Source organism: Trichechus manatus, unplaced genomic scaffold (genome assembly GCF_000243295.1).
Source record: "Trichechus manatus latirostris isolate Lorelei unplaced genomic scaffold, TriManLat1.0 scaffold00016, whole genome shotgun sequence".
Lineage (NCBI taxonomy): Eukaryota > Metazoa > Chordata > Mammalia > Sirenia > Trichechidae > Trichechus > Trichechus manatus.
The window spans coordinates 9,121,634-9,146,829 of record NW_004443952.1 but is presented as its reverse complement, the minus strand read 5'-3'; the positions used below and the strand labels follow the sequence as shown (position 1 = coordinate 9,146,829).

The 25,196-nt window shown below is 36.3% G+C and overlaps 1 protein-coding gene across 1 annotated transcript in view; it reads left to right on the top strand.

Annotated features, from left to right (window-relative positions):
• LOC101346892 (hydroxysteroid dehydrogenase-like protein 2) overlaps positions 1 to 22,318 on the top strand; it is a 55,006-nt gene extending 32,688 nt beyond the window's left edge. Inside the window, exons 7-11 of the mRNA XM_023727386.1 lie at positions 1,443 to 1,637; positions 3,787 to 3,858; positions 9,925 to 10,071; positions 12,535 to 12,663; positions 21,744 to 22,318. Coding sequence (XP_023583154.1) covers positions 1,443 to 1,637; positions 3,787 to 3,858; positions 9,925 to 10,071; positions 12,535 to 12,663; positions 21,744 to 21,856 — 656 coding nt within the window. The 3' untranslated portion in view covers positions 21,857 to 22,318. The remainder of the gene's footprint in view (positions 1 to 1,442; positions 1,638 to 3,786; positions 3,859 to 9,924; positions 10,072 to 12,534; positions 12,664 to 21,743) is intronic.
• The last annotated feature ends 2,878 nt before the right edge of the window (positions 22,319 to 25,196 follow it).

Below are 25,196 nucleotides of genomic sequence, written 5' to 3'. Positions count from 1 at the left end.
ACATGTTGTGGGGTTGTTAACCCATGTCATAAAACAATATGTGTACTACTGTTTCATGAGAAACTATTTGTTCTGTAAGCCTTCACCTGAAGCACAATAAAAAAAAAAGAAGAAAAAAAAGGTATAAACTTTTCATCTTTAGACAGAAGTATGTGTTATTCCAGTATATAATGGTTTAAAATGATGGTTTAATAATGATATGGAGAGAAGTCTTATCTAAATTACTGGAAACTCTGAAATCTAAACTACATTTAAACAAATTGATTTTCATTGCTTTAAATGTAAGCTAAGACATACATATATAAATTGAGATAAGTACTGTTCACAATTTTGACAATGTATAATTAATAATGTACTATTAATAGTGGAATTTCAAGTTAACCCATATATACATAGAATTTAAAAATTATATACATCTAACAATTTATATGCACCTAAAACAGTAAAAAATACATGCAGATATTAACAGTAATTATCTCTGGGTAGGGGGATTAAGATAGTTTAAAAATTCTTCCTTTTATTTTTATGTTCTAAAAATTTCTTTAAAAAGTATTTGCAAAAAATTTAGCCAACATTTATTGAATGCCTGTTGTGCATTTATTACAGTTTTAGACACTGGGAATACAGTGATGAACTAGAAAAATAGAGTCTGTCTATATTTTTTTAAACTTTATTGTAAAATTTAGGTAACAAAAAATTTGCTGTTTTAACCATTTTTAAGTGTACAGTTCAGTGACATTAACCATGTTGTGCAGCCATCACCAGTATCCATTTCCAAAAGTTTTTCATCAACTCCAAACAGAAACTCACTGCCCCTTAATCAGTAACTCCCCATTTTTCCCTTCCCCCAGCCCTTGGTAACCACTAATATACTTTTGTCTTTATGCATTTGCCTATTCTAGATATTTCATGTAGGTGGGATTGTATAATATTTGTCCTTTTGTATTTGACTTTTTTCACTCAACAGAATGTTAAGGTTTATTCATGATGTAGCATGTATTAATTAGGACTTCGTTTCTCTTTATGACTGAATAATATTTCATTGTATCAGAGTGTCTGTTTTCTTGGATCACATATTCTAATAGACGGGAAAGAAGGACAATAAACTTAGGAAATGGAGACTCATATTTTAAGATAGGAAACTGAGGCCCAAAGATGTTAAATTGCAAATTCTCAATCAGAAGTCTAATTGAATTTTGCTGTGAGTCTAATGATGCAGTTCTATATAAGGCAATGTTGTATAGAATAAAGAATGTGTGTTCTCTGTGCAGTTCTCTCTGTAGAACATTTGACAGATCACTTAAGCTCACTGTAGCTTGTTTTCATCACCTGAGAGATGAAGAGATTAGGGCTGAGAATTGTGGAGGGTCATGCTTACTTGTTACTTCCACAGTCCTATTATTTGTTTCAGAGTTATGTGTGTTTGTGTGTTTTCTTTACAGCCATACACACTGCTGCTATGGATATGCTGGGAGGAGCCGGTATTGAAAGCCAATGTAGAAAAGTTGATATCATTGCAGATGCTGCATATTCCATTTTCAAAAAGCCAAAAAATTTTACTGGAAACTTTATTATTGATGAAAATATCTTAAAAGAAGAAGGAATACAAAATTTTGATGTCTATGCAGTTAAACCAGGTAATGCTTATATTTTTTAAAAGTAGTGATACGTGTTTTTCAAAATTTCTGCTATGAACATACATCTGTTTTATGTGTTGTTGTTGTACTTGTGTGCCGTTGAGTTGGTTTCAACTCATAGCTACCCTATAGGACAGAGTAGGACTGCCCCATCGGGTTTCCAAGGAGTGGCTGGAGGATTCGAACTGCTGCCTTTTTGGTTAGCCCCATAGCTCTTAACCATTGTGCCACCAGGGTTCCAGGGTTTTGTATGTAGTAGTAATAAAGTTATATATATTTTAAAAGCTGTTCCCCCAGTGAATGGAAAAATCCATAACACCACAACTTAGAAAAGACGAAAAGGAAAAAACAAACACAACAGAATTGAATTGAGGGCTTTGGAAGTGTTGTACAGATGTAGAAGGTCACATCAGCTACTAGCCATTTCCACACCTCAAAACCAAAAATAAAAATTAGTTTTTGAAGGTGGTCTTAAAAATCACAGAATAAAGATTTTATTCAAAGAAATGATTCAGTAGAGGGTTAAAAAAAAAAAAAAAAAAACCTTTTTAAGATCATAGACTCTTTCCAAATGTTTGTCTGTTGAGTCTAACCTCCTAAAGTAGCTTAATGACAAATGGTGAAGGTGAGTGTGCAAGGTGGGTCTTATGTATAATGGTGTGATTTGAGAAGTTCCTAGAAGACCCCTTATTCAAAAAATACCCCTTCCTCCCTGAAATTGCAGATGATGATGATGATGGATTTTTACTTTATGTGTAAAATATTGTATAATACATAAATAATAGACATTATAGCCATAAATGGGAGTTATGTTTATTTGTACTAATGTATATTTAAATATTATTCATTAGAGTGAGCTTCTAGGTGACAGAAACCACTTTTATATTTGTATCATCCTTGCCTCTTCGGTTCGAACTGAATTGAATTAAATAGCTTTTTACAACTTTACAGCGCACGTTTGTACACATTATCTATTTAACCTTCTAAGCTATCCTGTGAGGGAAGTACTATTATTTAGTGATTAAGAATGTGGGGTTTTGGTGAAGACACCCAAGGTTCAGATTCCCAGCTCTGCTGCTCTCTAGCTTTGTGGCTTTGGGCATGTCACTCACTTTTTCTGAGCCTCATTTTCCTTATTGATAAAATTAAGAGAATGATACCTTTCATACAGGATGCAGTAAATAAAGTGCAATAATGTGTATAATGTGCTTGGCACAGTTTCTGGCATATAGTACACTCATAAAATTCAGTAGTTAGTATTTAAGTTAAAAAAAAAAAAGTGCTCAGAGAGAGTAAGCCTTTGCGTAAGAGCAGACAACAGACAGAACCAGAACCAGACCCAGGTGTTCTGGGTCCTGGTACAGTATAATTATCACTTTAGGTTTAAAAGACATAGTATCATTGTGTATAACATTTAAATTTTGATCTAAATGAAAAAACCCTATCAAATTTTGAGAACTTAATATGACCGGGCACTATGATATGTTAGGATATAACAAAGACCAATGCATTTCTGCCCTTCAAAAGTTTTTGTAATCTTTTGAGAAAGAGATAGATTATTAATAACTAACTCTACTACAGTTTTGAAGGCTTTGTGACACATCTCTTGGGGATATCAATATAATGTTAGGATAGTTAACTCCTTTTCTAACCATGACTGTTAGTTGAAAATAAGACCCAGTGGTATAGGATAGCTTAGTTTTGTGGCGCTGGAGCAAGAGGAAAAGGGAGAAAAGACAAATACACTGATGCTGAGAAATAAGTGGTCCCTCTTAATGACTGGCCCCTTCTCTCAGGGAGCATAGTAAGAAATGAGTCCTTAGCACTTTGGAGGGCTATAGGACAGAGGATTGCAAGGAAAGATGACAGGGGGCAAAGACTCCTGGGAAAGCAGTTAAGGCTCTAACTCAGGTGACTCTGGATCTTGAGGTTGATATTTGTCATAGGAGAAGGTAACTGGCTTGTAGGAAAAGTAGTTTAGACTAATGAAGATCAGATAGTTTGACAGTTCTCATGGGAGTCTTTTCCATTGCATTCAAATGATCATTAAAATAAAAACAGATATAATGTTGTTTTGGAAATAGGTATTAAAATCTTAATATATTGTAGTTATCACATTAACCCAATTATTTTGGGGTTAATTTTTCAGGTCATTCTTTGATGCCAGATTTCTTCTTAGATGAACTCCCAGGTGCAGTTAATATGAAAATGGAATCACCTGGTAAGATTTAGACCATATTTTATATAGGATAATAAAGATACTAATTTATGTATTTCTTCTAAAATATAAACTTGATTTTGTAACAATGACATTCCTCCTTTTAAATCATTTTGTAATTTAAACTAGACAAGTAATGTGAGTTCTTAGTCAATTCTGGTAAAGAAGGTTGTATTTTCCTTTTACCAGTAAGAAGGTTGTCTTTATATTCTTTCTTAATATATTCTTTGCATTGGCTAAAAAAAAAGTTCCCTGAAAATTCCTTTTTTTCAGGTTTTACTTATTTTCCTTTGCTCTGTCTTTAGGTATTTCTGATAGATGTGTTATTTTATTTTGAGGAAAAATGTGTCAAATCAAAATACATCTAAGACCGTTCTTAGAGTTTATGCTATGTGGCTCTAGAAGCAATTAACTTCTAAGGAGGTTTTGCTTTTACTTAGTTTTGTTTTTGTAACTCAGAAAATATAGGCCCTTTGAATTGGTGTAGAGTTTACATTTTAGTCTGTGTTCTGGCATTGTGCCATTGGCTTACCAAAATGTGCCAGAAGAAATAATCTTTAACGAAGTCCCCTGGAAGGAGTGTCTCTCATGTCTTACTAACAATAATGGCTAGTTGATGCAGTGGCTTAAAAATGTGAGAGCCTTTCTTTTTTAAGGTAGTTAGAATTATTCTTCTTTTGAGATCTTTCATGAGGCAAACCTCAGCCATCCTGTGTTTCTTAGGCTGACTCCATGTGCCTTCCAAACCAAAACCAAACCAGTTGCTGTCGAGTCGATTCTGACTCATAGAGAACCCTATAGGACAGAGTACAACTGCCCCATAGGGTTTCCAAGGAGCAGCCGGTGGATTTGAACTGCCAACCTTTTGGTTAGCAAGCAGAGCTCTTAACCGCTGCACAACCAGGGTCCCTCATGTACCTTAGTTACTTAATATTTCTTCCTAGATTCTGACAGTAGGTTGAATGTCAGTTTAAAATGTTTAGTATTTGACTTTTTAACATTTTTATATTTATTTGGTGTGAATAGTGTGAAGTTAAGAGAGGTTATGTCAAAGGCTGCTAGCCATATGTCTTTTTTTTTTTTTTTAGAGAAATGCTCTGAGGGTCTCTTTCCCATTAGAGTTTACATATTTATAGTCTATTGACAGAGCCTTTCAAATATGGTACTGAAGTTTCACTCTCTTGTGCAAAGTCATCATGGTTATGTCTGAATATTCCAGCTGATATACTATGCAATTTATCTTTTGGCAGATGACTTTCAGGGCTAAACTACAGTTCTTGCTGCAGTCTCTTTGGCAGCTGAGATGATAGAGACGCCGTACCTTGATTAATACACAAATTACCTGAAGTAGTCATATACTGTACGGGAGGAGACCCAGCAATTATTTATATGACAAACCTAGTTCTCTCTGGCATAACTATTAAAATCAATTGCATTTCTGTGTATCTCCTGCCACTTTCAACATGAAAGAAGCCTGTATCTTTGCTAGCCTCGCTTTAGCAGCCACTGCCTGGTCCATTTCTGGAGAGTTCAGATCCAGTGCTATGCTCAGCCTTTATGTTTGGCTATATAAAAATTAGATAGTTAGATATGGAAGAAGTATTACCCATTGGATAAAACTGCAGGCTCTGAGTTCAAATTCCTGTTGTGCCACTTACTACCATGTAACCTCGATGAGCTGCTGAACATTCCAGTTGTCGTTTTAAAACTTCACTTACTTCTTACTTTAACTTAATCTTGAATTGTTATTTTAGTAAACAAATTGAAATGCTTTCTAGAACAAGCAGATTATAAATAAAAAGGGACAACTGAGTTACTGTATATTTATTTTATATCTGGTCACCTTCATGAACTGTTTTTTTGTAAACTTCTCATAGTTTTGGAGTGAGAGACAGTAGTCATTGAAAACACTTTGGCGTAAGTAAGACAGATCTGGATTCAAATCCTGGCTCTGCCACTTATATCTCTGAGTTTGAGCAAGTCACTTGAGTTCTCTGAACCAGTTTTCTCATCTCTTATTTTTTTGTTTGAGCATTGTGAGTATTAAATGCAATAGTGCATCATACTCTGCATTTGATACAGTGAATCCTATATACATATTACACACGTACATGTTGCTATCAAGTTGACTCCAACTCATTGCAACTTTATAGGACAGAGTAGAACCGCACCACAGGGTTTCCAGGGAGTGGCTAGTGGATTTGAACTGCTGACCTTTTGGTTAGCAGCCAAGCTCTTAATCATTGTGCCACCAGAGCTCCGTATACATATTAATTGCAGTAATTATCATTGGGTTAATTATCTTGAATTTTCTAAGTGGACAAAGTTACTGTCTACATTGGATAATATCTCTTTTCTAGGATTATTTCTGGCATATGTCTTAATATACTGATATGAGCTTCTAGAAGGTTAATGGAAGGTATTTATTTTAGATATTCCTATTTTATTCATAATTTTAATGGGAATATCTTTACCGTAAGTAAGGTGTTAAACATTGTTATAAGATAGTTTTTGCTTTTGTTTTTTTTTATCAGATGTGCTAGATTGGTTTATACACTTTTTAGTATACTAAATGTGTGGTGTTTTGAATATGGTAAATGAATTAGTTAACTTTTTATCTTTGTTAATGTTCTTTTCTTTGAAAGTTTTAAATATCTCACCTACTAAATCATTTGAGCCTTTTCTGAAGTTATTTCTTTGAAAACATTTTATTTTCTCATTTAATGATAGGCTTAAAAAAAAAGAATCATCCAGTTATAAGTTTTAAAATTTATTTGTGAAGGGTTTTTATGTAGTATTCATTAATAATTTTTAAAATTTCTGTGTCTTATTCCTTAAATTTTTTCTTCTCTGCTTTTTTTATTGGTTAAATTTGCCAGAAAGTTGCCAATTTTAATATATGTTATTTTTTCTCCAAGAACCAGATTTTTTACTTTATTTTTTATTTGACTGCTTTTCTCTTTTTTCATTCATTATTTTTAATAGCTTTATTGAGATATAATTTAAAAATACCAAAAAATTTAAAAAGTACAGTTTAGTGATATTTGGTATATTCTCAGAGCTGTGCAACCATCTGATTCATTAATTTTTATGTAACAGCCTTACTGAAATAAGATTTACCTACTATATAACTTACCCATGTAAGTTATACAGTTTGACAGATCTTAGTATATTCATAATCATACAGCCATCATCACCACAGTCAATTATAGAACATTTTCTTCTCCTCAGAAAGAAACCCTGTACCCTTTTTTATTACTCCTACTTGTGTTCCACCTTTCCCCCTCAGCCCAAGGCAATCACTAATCTACTTTCTATTCCTCTATATTTACTTACTCTGAATGTTTCATATAGGTGGAGTCATGTAATATATGGTCATTTGTGATTGACTTCTTTCACTTACTATAATCCCTTCAAGTTTATCCATGTTGTATCATGTATCAGTACTTCATTCCTTTTCATATCTGAATAATATTTCATTGTATGGATAAACTACATTTTATTTATCCATTCATTAGTTGATGGACATTTGGGTTGTTTTCATCTTTTGGCTATTATGAATAATGCTGCTATGAACATTCATGTACAAGTTTTTGTGTAGACATATGTTTTAATTTCTCTTGGGTATATACCTAGGAGTAGAGTTCCTGAGTCAATATATTATTTTTTACAGTTTGTTTGAATCCGGATCCAAGTAAGGTCCTTGATCTCTCTCTCTCCCCGCCTCTGGTTCTCATTCTCATTCTCATGCCTCTTTGTCTTTCCCTGGCAATTTATTTGTTGAAATGTGATTATTAATTTTTGCTGTATTATTTTCTTCTTAATGCTTTCTTTGAGGTTGTAATTTGTTGTTGTTCCTTTTCTTACTTGTTGGGTTAGTAGTTTATTTTTATTCATTTTAAAATAGTGAAATAATTTCTGACTATGCATTTACCCCTGAGTATAGCCTTGGCTACATCCAATAGATTTCTGACTATGCATTTACCCCTGAGTATAGCCTTGGCTACATCCAATAGATTTTGTTGAATGTTTTTACTCATGAAATGGTGTTGGATTTTGTCAGATGTCTTTTGTGCATCTGTTGAGATGATTGTATAGTTTTTGTCTGTTTTTCTGTTACTGTGGTGTATTACCATTGATAGATTTTTGTATGTTAAATTAGCCTTGGACTCTTGGGATAAATCTCACTTGGTCATGGTGTATAATCCATTTTATATGCTGCTGGATTCCATTTGCTGGTATTTTGTTGAGCATTTTTACATCTGTATTCATATTTTCTTGTGATATCTCTGTGTACTGTTGGTATCAGAGTAATACTGGCCTTATAGAATGAGTTGAGCGATGTTCCTTCCTCTTTCACTTTTTGGAAGAGGTTGTGAAGGATTAGTAGGCATAGAAGATTAGAAACTGTATGATTGATTCCATTTACATGAAAGTAAAAATGAGGCAAAACCAATCCATGGTACTAGATGTCAGGATAAAGTTATCTTTAGGGAGTAAAGAGGGGGAAGCATTTGGGAGAGGGCATGAAGTGGGCTTCTAGGCACCTGTAATGTCCTGCTTCTTGACCTAGGTGGTACTGACACAATGTGTTCATTTTCCAATAATTTATTCACACTTATAATCACTGTTTCCATGTGTTATACTTCAATAAAAAATAGTGCCATACCAAGGATGAGGCAATAGGTGTGGTTTTCCTGGGTGTAGGCAATGAGGGGTACACTGTCTGTAGTGAATTTAAAAACAGTAATAAAACTGACTAAAAAAAAAAATCTCTCTTTTTTGCCCTTTGGATCTTAAGGATTTCATCTGTAATATCTGTTTGGATTTTAACTTATGAGAAGAAGGATTTTATTTTATTAATTTATCCCTGGAAACATCATAATGGAAGGCAATTTATATTCAACAAATTTGGGATACTTTTGTATTGCTGGCTTTGTACTATCGGGTATCTCTATGCTGTCAATTAGATTTCATTGAATAACCTTTGGTGAGTTATATTGTACAAAATGGCTGGGTATAATTTGCATTGACAAAAGGGGAGCTAATTTTCAATGTAGAGTACAGGCTGGCCTTGTAGTTAATTTAATTAATGAACTGGTCTCATCTGTTTCTGGGGGCAACGGCTAAACTGCCCTCTAGTGATTCCAGGATGATAAATAAAGAAGCAGAGGTTGGTACTGGGGGAGCAGCTTCATGATATGGGAGCAGAACAGTCCCACGGGGTGTTGATCTTCTCCCCTGGGTGATCTGTGCTGAATTGTTAAGGCTGATGGGTTAAGTGAACGCAATTAAGAAAGTGTTGCAGGTGATCTCCATTCCTCTGGCGTCATGTTTCCAGCCAGTGAGGGTCTTGTTCAGACTAATGTTCTGACCTCCCTCTTCATCCAGTGGGAGGGACCAATCTGATTAACTGATATGGGAAACATGAAAAACTGAGCTTGTGTAGTTCAAACCTTTCTGAGCTTTTTTTCTTTCTGAGCAGGTTTCCTCAGTTTTCATATGACATCTATTTACAGAGGCATTTCTGCCTTTTGATGGGGGAAGGCAGGTTCAATCCAGGGTTGAAGGGACTAAGTAAATGTAATTTAGAGGTAAAGTTATTAGGAAGTTCACTTAAGGTCGCTGATTCAGTACAATCTCCAACTTAGCTTCATTAATTACACAGTTGATATTTGATCTCCATGTTTTTGACTCCAGTGTCTTGTTTTTCATTTGGTTTTAGAATGCAGAGGGGATGACAAAGGAGTGATTAATTATCACCCCAAGAACTCCAGTAGTTTTGTTTATTATAAATAGTGTATAGGGTAGTAGTTTGTTTTTGTTTTTAACCCAGTTTAAGTCGGCCTTTTACATGGAGAGTATAAACCATTTACATATATAGTTATAACTGATGTCTGACTATTATTCCATCGGCTTGATATACACTTCAGATGCCACTTAATGTACTTAAGGTCATTTGGTCAAACACACATCTAATTGGTAGCAAGTTTGTCCTGCTAATTAAGTGTGTGTGTGGCCTCATACAGCCATGACTTTAAGGATATCTGCTTGAATAATATTTTACAGATGCTGCTCCAGCTATCAAAGAAGGGAAGCAGGCACCACAACCAAAAGGAGGTTCTCCTGTGGAAGAAACATTTAGAATTGTCAAGGAGACTCTCAGTGAGGATGCTGTTAAAGCCACTCAAGCAGTCTATCAGTTTGAACTCTCAGGTAAGAATTATGTCTGGTAATCTGGGGCTTCCATGAATCAAAATAGGATATTACTTTTGGAAGAAAATCAGCCTCCAGTAGTAATCACCCGGATAGTTGGCTGTATCCAGGAAAACTTACCCTAGAAAGTATACATTCGAGAATAGAAAATATTTATTTGTATTTTAAAGTTAAGATCAGTGCATATTAATACATGTAAATTAAAATTTCTATATACTTCCCATGTTAAATAACTCTTTGGCATACATAATTGAAGAAAATTTAGAAGGGCATATGGATCATGGCAGGTAGTGTAATGTAGTGATCTATCTTCAACCACAAGTACCTTGCCACTTTAATCCTTCAGGTTACTCAGTTCAGTCTGAATGGGGTCAGCTTTTTGAAACCTCTCAATAGTTCTCTTCCCAATATAGGATTAACACGTTAATAATATATGTGAACTAACGACCTCAGTTAGTCTCATTATTTGCAGACTTTTAACTTACCAGGACTTCTGTCCTTCCACTCCTCTGCTTCATCTCAATCCATCAGTGACTTCTTGTTTTTGCTTCATTTTCTATGCTGCATAGAATCCATGGTCCATTGCCTTAATCCTTCTCTTGCTTCTCTCCTAAACTCCCCGAACTGTCTGTACTTATGTCATAACCTGCCAAAACCCTAGTCCTGATGAATCAAATGTCTTGGCTGCCCCACAGTTGGATCCAGGCTGCTAAATCCTGCTGGATGAAAACAAACAAACAAAATTCACACCGCCTGGTGCATCTGTACCAGTAGAAATTCATCATTGCTCCTCTTCAACTGGGCTCTGAGCAGCACCTCAGAATTCCGTGTTTTTGTGGTCAGCTTACTGCTCCATTTTTCACAATGACTATTTAAACCTTTTCAGTGTTCCTCAGATCTCCCATCTGTCCCTTCACTGTTTCTCTGCCAGTGTCGGCAGATAATTCCACTTCCTCTTTAAAAGACAATAGAAGCCTTCAGACAGAAATTGCTCAGCTTTCTACCGTCAGATACCAAATCAACTTTATAGGCGCCGTCCTCTCCATCTTCTCTCCCATTAGATTGGAGCTCAGCTCTAGATCAGTGCCTCTCAAGCTTTAATGTTGATACTGATTCCTGGGATCTTGCTAAAAGGCAGAGTCCAATATAGTAGGTCTGGGTGGGGCCTGAGAGTCTGCCTTTCTGTCAGGTGAAGCTAGTGCTGCAGTCTATAACCACATTTAGAGGAGCAAAGTTCTAGCTCCCATTTCCTCTAGCCTTCTCAGGGATTCATTCTGTTAATTATGCCTTCTCTTCAACCTATTCATTCTGCAGCCTCCTTTCCAACAGTGTTTTAACATTTTCAGGTCCCTTCTATCTTTAAAACAGAACACAAAAAACAACATCTTTCATCTCCTTTTCAGAACCAAACATATTTTCATCTGCAACTCACTCTCCCCAACGCACACTGCTCTGATGTTTTTCTCCATTCCATTGAATCTGCTTTCACCAAGGTCCTCAGTGACTTCCATGTCACCCATGGGCATTTATCATTTCTACCTTGTGACCATTTTACAGCAGTTGATGCTGTTGACCACTGTTTCCTTCTGGAAATGTTCTTCGTCAGTAGTCTTCTCTCAGTAAAAAACATACCAGTGTTGACCCAGATTCACAGCTACATGCTTGCAAATCATTCTTATGCACCCTCCCCCACTGTTTCCTTTTCTTATTCAATCAGTCACTTAGTCTTGTGGTTCTACTTGGAAATTATCTCTCATATATGTTCACTTTTCTCCATCCCCCCTGCCACGATCCTGATCCAGACACGCATCCTCAAGCTCCTGGGCTACTCCACCACCCTCTTGGGTAGCCTTCTGCATTCTCTTGATCCCTCTCCAGTATATTATCTACACTGCAGTTAGGTTGATACATTTCAAATACAAACTTTATTAGGGCATTCTCCTTCCACGACAAAATCCCTTTATACGGTTTTCTGTTCTCTGGGCCTTGACCACCTCAACTCACTCACCTAATGGCACTCTCTACACCTTTATATCCTGGTCCTCCTGTACTATCTTCAGTTCCTCAAACTTGCTACACTCTTGACTCGGGTTTTTTTCATGTCTTGTTCTCATTACCTGAAGTATTTTCCCACTTCCCTGTTCATCTAGCTAATTCTTACTTATTTTTTAAATCCCAGCTTCATTGGAGCTTTCCTGACTCTTTGTTAATATGCTCCCACATCCTCCTCCTCCTTTTCTTTTGTAAGCACAACCATGTTTTTCTTGTTTATTACAGAGTCTTCAGAGCCTAGTATAGTGCCTGGCACTTAAGAAATACTTAATAAATATTTACTGAATTTGATTGCTAGAAGCCTGAGGATTTTAACTTTGGAAACAGCATTATGTATGCAAGATTATTCTAAAGTTTAAGAAGAACAGAGTTTCTTTGGTATTTATTTCTATATATTTATCTTCTGTGTAGGTGACGATGGTGGAACATGGTTTCTTGATCTTAAAAGCAAGGGTGGGAATGTCGGACGTGGAGAGCCCCTTGACAGGGCAGATGTGGTGATGAGTATGTCTACTGAAGATTTTGTAAAAATGTTTTCTGGTGAGTTTTCAATTTTATTAGTTTACATATTTAAAGAAAATTTAGATCTGACCTTTTGCTTTATCCCTTTCCAAATAATCAAGGCTCATTAATGTAGCAGTGGCATCTTAGCAGCCCTTGATATTGAAGAGCTTGTAGTCTTGTGAAGGCTGTTCTGACTGTTGCCTTTACTGCCCCTTCTACTCATCCAGCAAACAGGGAATAGATGTCAGATTTTCCATTTTGTGTTACTGAGAAGCCAATAAGAAAATGTTGGGAACAGAGGGATAATTCAAAAGGACTCGTAGGTAGGCTTCATTTTACTAACTGGACTAAGAGATCATATTTTCAATAAGACCTTCATCACCAGAGGTGCCGAAGTGAGCTGCAGCTCCTTTATTGAGATTATGGTCCCGTGGCATCACTAGGGTTGGTGTTACTAATTGCCACAGTATTGTAGCTAAAACACCAGAAAATTTGACAAAATCGGCAACTATAAAAACACTGGCAGCAATGAAAACAACAGTGCGTTCTTATAGCACATGCAGACAAAACCACATGATTCAAAGTGTCATTGTGATTGGATATAGTAACAGCTCTAACTGGAGTACATTAGAAAGTTCAAAAAGTAAATTAGAGTTTTAACCTTGTAGGTATACTGATACATGTAAGCTGGGCTTATGAAAATTTTTTTTATTGTTTAACTATAGAGATATTTCTATAAAAAATAAATTTCTGCTGAAATACTGCACAAAATTTTATAGACAGTCATTTTGGTGTCACCCCTCTGACAGTGTCACCTGGTGCTGTCTGCACTCTCTTCACCCTTCTAACACAGCTGTTAAGGCCATTCCTCAATCTTGCCAGCTGCTGTAATAGGAGACTGATACCAGCCCTCTACCCAGGGATTTGAACCAGTTCATTCTGGTTTGAACCCCTGCTGAGAATTTGCATTTCTAACAGGTTCCCTGGTGATGCTAATACTGCTGGTTAGGGGCCATTTCTGAGAACCACTAGTAGAGCAGTGGTTCTCAAAATTTATTATACATGAGAATTCCCCCCCACCATCTTGTTAAAATGTAGATCCAAATCCGTATATCTGGGGTGGTAATGCAAATTCTCAGCAGAGGTTTGAACCAGAACGAACTAGTTTGAAGCCCTGCCTCTACCATGGCCCAAACTCACTGGCCTTGAGTTGATTCTGATTCCTAGGGACCCCTTAGGGCTTCCAAGGCTATAAATCTCTATGGAAACTGACTGCAGCATCTTTTTCCCTTGGAGCCAGTGGTGGTTTTGAACCACTGACCTTTCAGTTAGTCAATCACCATAGCCACTGTGCCACCAGGCACACTATGGCCCAGAAACCCTGATTTCCGTGGAATTCCTAAACCGGAGAAAGTTTTACATGATTCTCTATTCTGCCCATGGACCTCTAGTTGTGCCACAAAAAAATTTTAAGGGTATTTTCTCTTATTTTCAACTCGTAGAACACTATTCCAAATGGTAAATTAATTAATACATGTATTTATTAGAAGCAGCACTGACTACTTTTAAACTAAAACATTTTAATATAAAGATCTTTCATGTAATGAGTTATAAATGTTATTTTTTGTTGTTTGTTTTGTTTTAATCTGTATAAATTAAGATCACAGTATTCTCTTTGTGCCCTGTAAATCTTGCTTTCCAGTTCTAATGCAGGATGCTGATGGGTTACATACTGTCTAAAGCAATCTGTATATTATGTACTCATAGTCAAATTTTCTTCAACTTTCCCTTTTTTATTATACAAGTGTTAAATGTTCATTGTACAAAAATCAGAAAATACACTTAGGAAAAATAAATAAAATTATTCTTTATCCTACCACTGAAGGAGCCCGACTGGTTGAGCGCTTGGCTGCTAACCAAAAGGTCGGCAATTCAAACCCACCAGCCACTCCACAGGAGAAAGATGTGGCAGTCTGCTTCCGTAAAGATTACAGCCTTGGAAACCCTGTGGGGCAGTTCTCTGTCTCACAGGGTCACTATGAGTCAGAATTGATTCGATGGCAACGGGATCCTACCAATGAAATATTACCCTCAGTTAGTTTTGGCTTAGCATCTTATGTACTTTTTTGGTAAATGTATATAAATGTATATTTGTACTTATAACAAGATCATACTATTAATATTTTTGGTAACCTTTTTCAATACATTATAACATCTTTTCATTTAATGAATAGATATCTTTTCAATTATTTTAATAGTTTCCTTCATGTTTATTTAGTGTTTCAACGACTGTTTCTCCATAGAGCTTAAACACAGTGCTTTGGATATAGGAGATACTCAATAAATATTTGGTGAATTTGAATCTTATAAATATATAATTTTTTTAACTTAAAGACCACTTAAACATTTATTGTCATTCAAACTTGGTACTGTTATAGGGGAAAAACATCATAAAGCTTAGTAAAGCAAAAAGTTTTATTCGGCATATATTCAAAAGGGCAGACGTGGGAAAAGGACAACCATGCTGTCAGAGCCATGTCTGCCAGAGTGCAAGGAAATATCACAGAACAGACAAAAGTGGGAAAATGGACAAACATGCTGCTAGAGCCGTGTGGGCCTAAGTCCAAAGAATATTACAGAGCAGGCAAGAATGGGAAAACGGACAAGCATGCTGCCACAGCCATGTCTGTCCAAGTCCAAAGACCATTACAGAATAGACAAAAGTGGGAAAACGGGTAAGTATGCTGCCACAGCTATGTCTGCCCAAGTCCCAAGACCAGTTACAGAGCCATCAGTATATATTAACATTACAAATGGGCAAAACCATTAAAAGCTTAGCCTTTTTATATTGGCTAGAAACTATGATCCTACATTTTGAATTGTCTTTCTTAAAAATCATTGGTACAGGTTTCAGTAACCAGAGTCAGGAGGGTCTTCACTGGTCCAACAAACTTCTGTTCACTAAATGCTAATAGAAAAAGATAAGAGTGGGAAGTCTTTTGTGTTCTGTTTGATTGGCTTTATGTGAAAGTTTCCCTAAAAGATATTTTCCAAGATTATCTTAGTTATTGTCTTTATACCTCAGGGCCCAGTTGATGTGTCCTTGTGAGTTCTTGTGAGCCCAGCTCTAGCTGGGTCACATTCTCTATGCTCAAGGACGGGGAATAAATGATTCCAGTATTATTTTCTAAATCAGTACGGAAATGACTCCTGGAGATTACCTGATAGCCATACAATAGACAGGCCTATAAAATGAACAATAACACCAGTGAGGAATGTATACGTCAGAACAGTGAACTAAGTGAGACCTAAAGAACAGCATTTGCCCGGAAGCAAAGTTCAGAAGGAAGATAGGGGCAGGAAAATTGAAAGACTGGACACGGGGAACCCAGGGAGGAAGTGGGGAGGGTGTTGACAATATTCAGGAATTTGCAACCAATGTCATGAAACAAGCTGTGTATAAATTGTTGAATGGGAAACTAATTTGCTCTGTAATTTTTCACCTAAACAACAATAAAATGTTCAAAAAAAACTTTTGTCAGCTTCTAAACTGAAATAATAATTATAGCTAATGATTATTGTATGATCACTATAGGGTAAGCAATCTTCCTAACAATCCTTTGCAATAAAATATTTCCTCCATTTTACCAAAATGGAGACTGAGGCTTTGTTGGGTTAAACAATAAACCCAAGGTCACATAGTGATTGAGCAAATGTTGGAGCCAGGATTTGAATCCAAGCTAACTCTAAAGCTCATGTTCTTAATCAGTACACTATTCTGCCCTCCAAAGGTGAAAGAATCAAGTGACTTTTTAAACTTCCATTTTATTTCTGTAGTATAAACTTGGAATAGTGGGCTTCCTATTTCTTTCTATGAATGTGCCCCTGGATTGACTGGGGGAGATCCGTCAGGTATTAATTTTTTTAAAACATTAACTTTTTATGAGATCAATTTTATAGCAGAGGTTTAGATTGGGAGCAAGTAAGTTTGCTGCCGCTTATGTCCTTTCATTCTTACCCTTTATTCCATCTTCCCTTTGATTGGGCATAACACTTTAGGCCTTATATCCTAAGCATTCTCCTTTAAGAAACCATAACCATTTATATGGCCTAATTTGTATAGTCGATATGTTATAAACATAAAAACTTAAGGTAATTAATTGATTAAATAATCAGAATCTCTTCTTTTGGCCAGTAGAGGCCACTGCCTGGTAAAGCAGTATGATAGAAATAAACTGTACAAGATTGCTTTATCTGATTGATATATGGGGCAGAGGAGTATCTGTAGTACATTGTGCTTAATAGCTGTTTTTAAAAAATAGTTAATTTTTAAACAGTATTGCTTAGGTATAATTATACCATAAAATGCACCCATTCTAAGTGTACATAATTTTTAGTGAATTTATAAAGTCATACAACCATCACCACAATTCAGTTTTAGAACAGTTCTGTCATCCCAGAAAATTCCTTCATGCCTCTTTATGTCAATCCTCTTTTCCACCCCTGAGCCAGTCAGCTGCTAATCTGCTTTCTGTCTCTATAGATTTGTCTTTTTTGGACATTTCAAATAAATGGAATCCAACAGTAGGTAGTCTTTTGTGTCTAGCTACTTTTAACTTAGCAGGCGGCTTTTGAGATTCATCCATGCTGTAACGTGTCAGTAGTTCACTTCCTTTTTATTGCTAAATAGTATTACATTGTATGGATATACCACATATTGTTTATCTACTTACCAACTGATGGACATTTGAATTATTTCAGGTTTTGGTTATTATGGATAATGTTGCTATGAATATTGTCAAGCATGTCTTTGTGTGGACGTATATTTTCATTTCTCCTGTGTAGATTCCTAGGAGTGGAATTGCTGTGTCATATGACATTTTGACATTTAACTTTTAAAGAAACTATCAGTTGTTTGCAGCTCTAGTTTCTTCATATCCTCACCAACACTTATTACTGTCTTTTTTATAGCCATTCTAGTGGGTGTGTAGTGGTCTCATTGTGGATTCAGTTTGCATTTCTCTAATAATTAATGATGTTGAATATCTTTTCATGTGGTTAATAGCTATTTATATGTCTTATTTGGTAAACTGTCTATTCAACTCCTTTGCCCTTTTTTTTTTTTTATGACATTGGTTAACAACCCCATGACATGTCAACACTCTCCCTTCCTGACCTTGGGCTCCCTATTCATTGCCAGCTTTCCTGTCTCCTTGTGCCTTCTAGTCTTTGTCTGTCGGCTGTTGTGCCCCTTTAGTCTCCCTTTGCCCATTTTTAAATTGATTTTTTTTTTATTGAGTTGTAAGAGTTCTTTATACATTCATGTTTTTTATCAGATACATGGTGTGCACATATTTTCTCCTCTTCCCATCCCCCTCCTCCCCTCCCTTTTCCCTTCTCCTCCTCCTTCTCCTCTTCTTCTTTACTCCCACTCCCCATTAGTATAGGTATAAAGAAACTAAGCAAAGTCTTCCTATCTCTTCCCACAACTTCTTGATACAATCTTCTACTTTTTTGAATGTGTCAGATAATCAGTTCACTCTTTTTCTTGGGAGCCCTTTGTCATCTTGTTAGTCTAAATGGTAGCTCAGTAAGCCTGCTGCACAGGGGTTGTTCTAGGAATTCCTTTAACTCTTTCCTATGTTGAATCTCCTATTTTCTGGATGTCGTGTCTTCTTTCTTGGTTTATGTCCTCATTTTAGCAACATACGTTCTCCAACAGCTTCGTGACAAAAGAATACATAAGAGGTAATTTTTTGTGTGTATCTGAAATAACTTTTATTCTACCAACACACAAGATTGATTGATTGGCTGAGTAGAGATTTCTGGGTTGAAATTCTTTCCCTCAAAATTTTTGAAGTCATTACTCCATCTTCTAAGATTACCACTGAGAATTTGATACTATACTTATTCTTAATCTTTTGCATCCACCCCTCCCCTTTCTGAAAGCTTTTGGAGTCAGAATCATCCCTTTGACTAGTGTTCTGACATTTCACAATAATACAGGCTGATGTGCTTTTTGTGTCCTTGGGTATTTGGTGGACCCCTTGGAAATATTCTTACATCATTTCTTTGATACTTCTCTCTCTGTGTCTCTCAATTTTCTCCATTCTCACTTTCTAGGTGGAAAAAATTGATCCTCTGGTTTAATCATTTTTTTCTTCAACTTTCTAGTTTTCACCTTCTTGCTACCGTTCTATTGCATTTTCATTCTACCTATCAAAATTTTAATTCCCAAGAGCTCATCTTTGTTTTGTGATTCTTTCTTCTTCTCTTACTCCTCACTTCCTCCTCCTCATTCTACTCCCACTTCTTTCTTCAGCTCCCTCTCCTTTCTCCTTCCCTTCTCCTTTCCTCTTTTCATCCCTTCCTTTTTTAATACCCCCTTCTCTCCATACTCCTCCTCTTACCCCTTCCTTCTCCAGCATCCTGTTTTTGATACATGGTCCCAGTATCTTCTCTTACCTCTGAGGACATGAGTTATGGAATTTTGTATAAGTTCTTAATTTACTTACTTTTACTTTTCTTACGCTCCTGCATTCTCTGTCTTTCCTCCAAGTTCCTTTTATCTGTCTGTTTTTCTCTCCATTTAACTTCAATTCATCTTTATGGGCAAAGTGCTATAAAGCTGATTGGAAGCTCTGTATGTGGTGGGTTTCACTGTAGAGTTTGTCTTAGCTATCTAGTGCTGCTATAACAAATACCGCAAGTGGATGGCTTTAACAAAGAGAAATTTATTCTCTCACAGTTTAGGAAGCTAGCGGTCCAAATTCAGAGCACCAGCTCCAGGGGAACGCTTTCTCTCTCTGTCGGCTCTAGGGGAAGGTCCTGGTGGAGGAGCTTCTAAGCACAGGGGCCCTGGATCCAAAGGACATGCTATTCTCCTGGCTTTTATTTCCTGGTGGTATGAAGTCGCCTTGTCTCTCTGCTTCTTCTCTCTTTTATATCTCAAAAGAGATTGAATTAAGACACAACCTGATCTTTTAGATTGAATCCTGCCTCATTAACATAACTGCCCCTAATCTCACTTCACATAGGAAAATCACATTAGATGATAAAATGGTGGACAATCATATAATACTGGCAATCATGACCTAGCCAAGTCGGCAGATATTTTTGGGGGACACAATTCAATCCATGACAGAGAGACAGAGCATGGAACCAGTTTTTTATTGAAGGACACCCAAATGTTACTGTTAGTAAGTCTTTTGGGGAGCTGTTCTGTTCCTTCAAAGAATAAAGATTTTCCAGTAGCTTCTGTGTAAATTAGTTATCCTTTAATCTATGATTTGTAAGCTTACGTGTTTTAACATCCTATTTTCTTCAAGTATTATATAGTTCAATTTATTCATTAAAATAGTTGGACTTGATCTCTAGCCAACCTTTACTGCTTTGCTACAACTCCTATTTTGAATAATGTAAAGGTGTTTAGTATCTCGATATTATATATATGTGTATATATATAAATGTATATAATGTACTTAATATATTTATACCATGAAACCTGAGAGAGGGAACTCGACAGGACTGCCTTATTTTTCTGGGTCTTGCAAGTTTTCCTCCTTTGAAAGGATACAGTCTTAACACTTTTCTATCACTTGTCTTGGTGGAAAGTATCTGAGTTTTCCTTCTCTGACAGGTTTCCACCTTACACAGGTGGTTCCAGCTTTTGCAGGTTTTACTGTATGTCATGGATTGAATTATGTTCCCCAAAAAATGTGTGTATCAATTTGGCTGGGCCATGATTCCTGGTATTGTGTGGTTTTCCTATAAGCTGTAAATTCTGCTTCTATGATGTTAATGAGGGAGGATGGGCGGCAGTTGTGTTAGTAAGTCAGGACTCTGTCTACAAGACTGGATTGTATCCTGAGGCAATGTCTTGAGATATAAAAGACAGAAGTGAGCAGTGAGACGGGGGGGACCTCATACCATCAAGAAAGCAGTGCCAGGAGCAGAGCGCGTCCTTTTGACCAGGGTCCCTGCGCGGAGAAGCCCCTAGTCCGGGGGAAGACTGAAGAGAAGTCTGACAGAGAAAAAACGTCCCCTGGAGCTGACGCCCTGAATTTGGACTTTTAGCCTACTTTAACTGTGAGGAAATAAACTTCTCTTCATTAAAACCATCCACTTGTGGTGTTTCTGTTACAGCAGCACTAGATGATGACTAAGGCACTGTATAATATATAAAATAAATTAGCCCACACATTCTTTCTACAAAGAGCACAGTAGAGGTTTACTGGTGCACCAAGCATGTATTCTGCCTTCTAAGGGATATGACCTGTTTTATAAACTGTCATAAGGCAGAAACTATAAATGAGAGACAGGCCTGGCTTTGAATTGGAGGGCTGCTATATACAAGTTGTGTGACTGTGGGCAAGTCTCAGAAACCTCACTGAGCCTCAACTTCCTCATTCATTCCACTGCTTGACAGACATTGTACTAGCACTGGAAATGAGAGTAACAAATAAAAACAAATTTCTCTCCATCCATGGAGCCTACATTAATTATATACGGTATTGTTATTAGCAACAATTCTATTTTAGTGCTTACATTTTATACCCTGGCATTTCTGTGGTTAAAATAATGCTAATACATACTTTTGTGTCCATACACTATACTAAGATCTTTTTTTTTTTTTCAAATTCAAATATACTTTATTAGTACTGTAATATGAAATGGAACAGGACGTTAAAATAAGATCTTTTTTTAATGTTGTATATACTTGTACTGTTTGTTTTGAATTTAAACTTGAAGTATTAAAAGCTTAATGAACTTCAGTAGACTGGAAAATTAACTAAAATGGTATTTGTTTATCACAAGTCATTTGAGGACTGTGTATCCTTTAGTGTACTGTGACTAAATATATAAATGTTAGATCTTCAGCTTATTGCTATAATCTTTTGTTGTTGTTTTTAGATTACCTCTTATAGAATATTGTTGACATCTAACTGTAGGAATTGGGATTCCCAAGATATTGATATAAAATGCTGTAATAGAAATTTCTGTGCTTCCTAGGTGTATAGAACTCAAAGAGATCTTTTTATGATGCATGTTCTTGAAGCGATACATCCCTAAGGGCACCAATTGATGCTTTTCTCTCTCTCATTTTCTTGCTTTAGGGAAACTAAAACCAACAATGGCATTCATGTCAGGAAAATTGAAGATTAAAGGTAACATGGCCCTAGCAATCAAATTGGATAAGTTAATGACTCAGATGAATGCCAGACTGTGAAGGAAAATAAAATGTTGACCACTGAGCTCGACAAGTAAAAAGCCCAACTGTTTAAAATCAGATGTTTTCTTCCCTATTGTATAATAAGGATATATGCATGTTTGTCTTGGAAAAAATGGAATTTCTATAAGACTTGAAATTGTAATTAAAACAGCTAATCATATATAAGCTTCATTAAATGGAATTCTGAGACATTCAGGTTTTTATATTTTGTGAATTTTGCCCTCGGAGCCTTATATCTCATTTACCATTTTCTTCTAGGAAAGTATAATGAGCAATCAATCTGGGTCAAGCAGTACAGTTATCTCTTTTCATAGCTTCTTCCCATGTGAAATGATTGGTCTGTTTAAAATTTTTAGTTTTGGATTGTATACTCCTGAGAATCCTAATGGTGTTTTCAACCTTTCTATGCTTATTTTAATGAAAATCTACAATGTATTTTCACAGAAATCACATAATAAACTACTTAGTAAATACTGCTTGTGAATACTAAATGAAAAAAAAAAAAACCACTGTTTTTCATTGTGTTAACTAGCTTTCCAGGTGTATGATATGTATAGGAAAATATTAACGTAATTCAACTAATTACAGTATGCATTCTATTTAAAAGTATAAAAAAAAGATCTAAAATAATTTTCTCTCCAGAAGCGTGCACTTGGTCACAGTGTTTTGAAATGAGAACATTAGAATGTGAGTCTTATGTCTAATAGGTTTAAAAAAAAAAAAAAAGCTAAACTTAAAAACCAACTCCAGCTTTAATTTTAATCTGTTAAAAAATATTTACTGAAGGGCAAGGCCAAGATGGCGGAGTAGTCAGACACTTCCTGCAGTCCCTCTTACAACAAAGACCCAAAAAAACAAGTGAATCGATTGTATATGACAATCTAGGAGCCCTGAACATCAAAGGCAAAGTTGAGGAATCCGACTGACTGGCTGGGGGAGGGAGAGATGATTTGGAAGTAGTGAGGAGTTACCAGACCTGACCTGGCAGGAGCCTAATCCCTTCAGGCCTCATCAGCTCCTGTGCACGGTGAGGCGAGCAGTGGTGCTCGGGAGGCATTTTCCACACTGGAAGGGGCCCAGCGACAGAGTCTACTCAGCCGTCCAGAACCAGTGAAAAGCAGCACTCAAGTGGCTAAAGATACGTACTTGTGTCTGACCTACTGTGGGGGTGGAAAAAAAAAAAACACCCCATTTGGGAAAAACCTGTCTCCCGTTTACCTCCCTCTGCCCCACTCTGCACTGGGTCCCGGGCCGGCTTCAGTGATTGCCAATTGCTGAGTCCCCTGGGCCAAGTACGAACCATCACACGCCCTGAGCCATTCTCCCAGCCTTGGAGATGGAATAAATTAACAAATGGAAAAAAGTAAGCTGCCGGCTCCCCTAAGCCAGGACCTCAGGGTTGGCACAGCTCCTTTGCCTAGGCACAAGCATAAGGGGTCTGCATACTTTGAATGCCTTTCACCCCTGCATAGACTTGTGTGGGCCCATTTCAACAGCACAGTCCCTCATTACCACAGTACAACAGGGTATATACCTGAAGTCTAACTTCAGATTTTTCAGCTGTGAAATGGCAGGTTTGTGACATTTGACACCAGTCTGCCCATTAAGCAGGTTCCTCACCTGAGAAGATAGCTATCCAAGATGCTTATTGAACCCTACATAAGGTAGATCCCAAAAGAATGTCACCAAGACATATTATAATCAAACTTGCCAAAACCAAAGATAGAGAATTTTAAGAGCATCTAGGGATAAACAAAAAGTCATCTGCAAAGGAGAGTCAATAAGACTAAGCTCAGACTACTCAGCAGAAACCATGCAGGCAAGAAGGCAATGGATGACATATATAAAGCCTTGAAGGAAAAAAATTGCCAGCCGAGAATTATATATCCAGCAAAACTGTCTCTCAAATATGATGGTGAAACTAGGGCATTTCCAGATAAACAGAAGTTTACGGAATTTGTAAAAACCAAACCAAAATTACAAGAAATACTAAAGGGAGTCCTCCACTTAGAAAATCCGTAACATCAGATAACAACCCAAGATTAGAACACAGGACAGAGCAACCAGATATCAACTCAGACAGGGAAGTCACAAAAATAAAGCTAAAACACTGAAAATAGGGAAACAGAGCTGTCAATATGTAAAAGATGACAACATTAAAACAAAAAAGGACTAAAAAATGTAGACATAGGTTTTTAATATGGAGAGGAAGTCAAGACAATATAAACAAATAAAAGACTGGTTTAAACTTAGAAAAATAGGAGTAAATATTAAGGTAACCACAAAGGAAACTAACAATCCTACACATCAAAATAAAAAACCCGAAAAACATAAAGACTCAGCAAATACAAAATCAACAACAATGAAAAAGATGAAAAGAAAATACATAAAGAAAAAGACTTAGCGCAGAAAATTAAATGGAACAAAGAAACTGTCAGCAACACACAAAAAAAGACATCAAAATGACAGCATTAAACTCATACCTATCAATAATTATGCTGAATGTAAATGGACTAAATGCACCAATAGAGAGTGGCAGAATGGATTAAAAAACATGATCACACTATATGCCGCCTACAAGAGACACACCTTAGACTTAAAGACACAAATTAAAACTCAAAGGATGGAAAAAATATATCAAGCAAACAACATTCCAAAAAGAGCAGGAGTGGCAATATTAATTTCTGACAAAATAGACTTTAAAGTAAAATCCACCACAAAGTATAAGGAAGGACACTATATAATGATTAAAGGATCAGTATACCAGGAGAACATAACTATAATAAATATTTACACATCCAATGACAGGGCTCCAAGATACATAGAACAAACTCTAACAGCACTGGAAAGAGCTCCACAATAATAGTAGGACACTTCAACACTCCACTTTCGGTGAAGGACAGAACATCCAGAAAGAAGCTCAATAAAGACACGAAAGATCTAAATGCAACAATCAACCAACTTGATCTCATGGACATATACCGAACACTCCACCCAACAGCAGAGAAGTATACCTTCTTTTCCAGTGCACATGGAACATTGTCCAGAATGTTAGGCCATAAAGCAAGCTTTGACAGAATCCAAAGCATCAAAATATTACAAAGCATCTTTTCTGACAATAAAGCCATAAAAGTAGACATCGGTTAACAGAAAAGAAAAGAAAAAAAATCAAACACGTGGAAAATGGCACCTTACTCAAAAATACTGGGTTATAGAAGAAATTAAGGATGGAATAAAGAAATTCATAGAATCAAATGAGAATGAAAACACATCCTACCAGAACCTTTGGGACACAGCAAAAGCAGTGCTCAGAGGTCAGTTTATAGCAATAAATGCA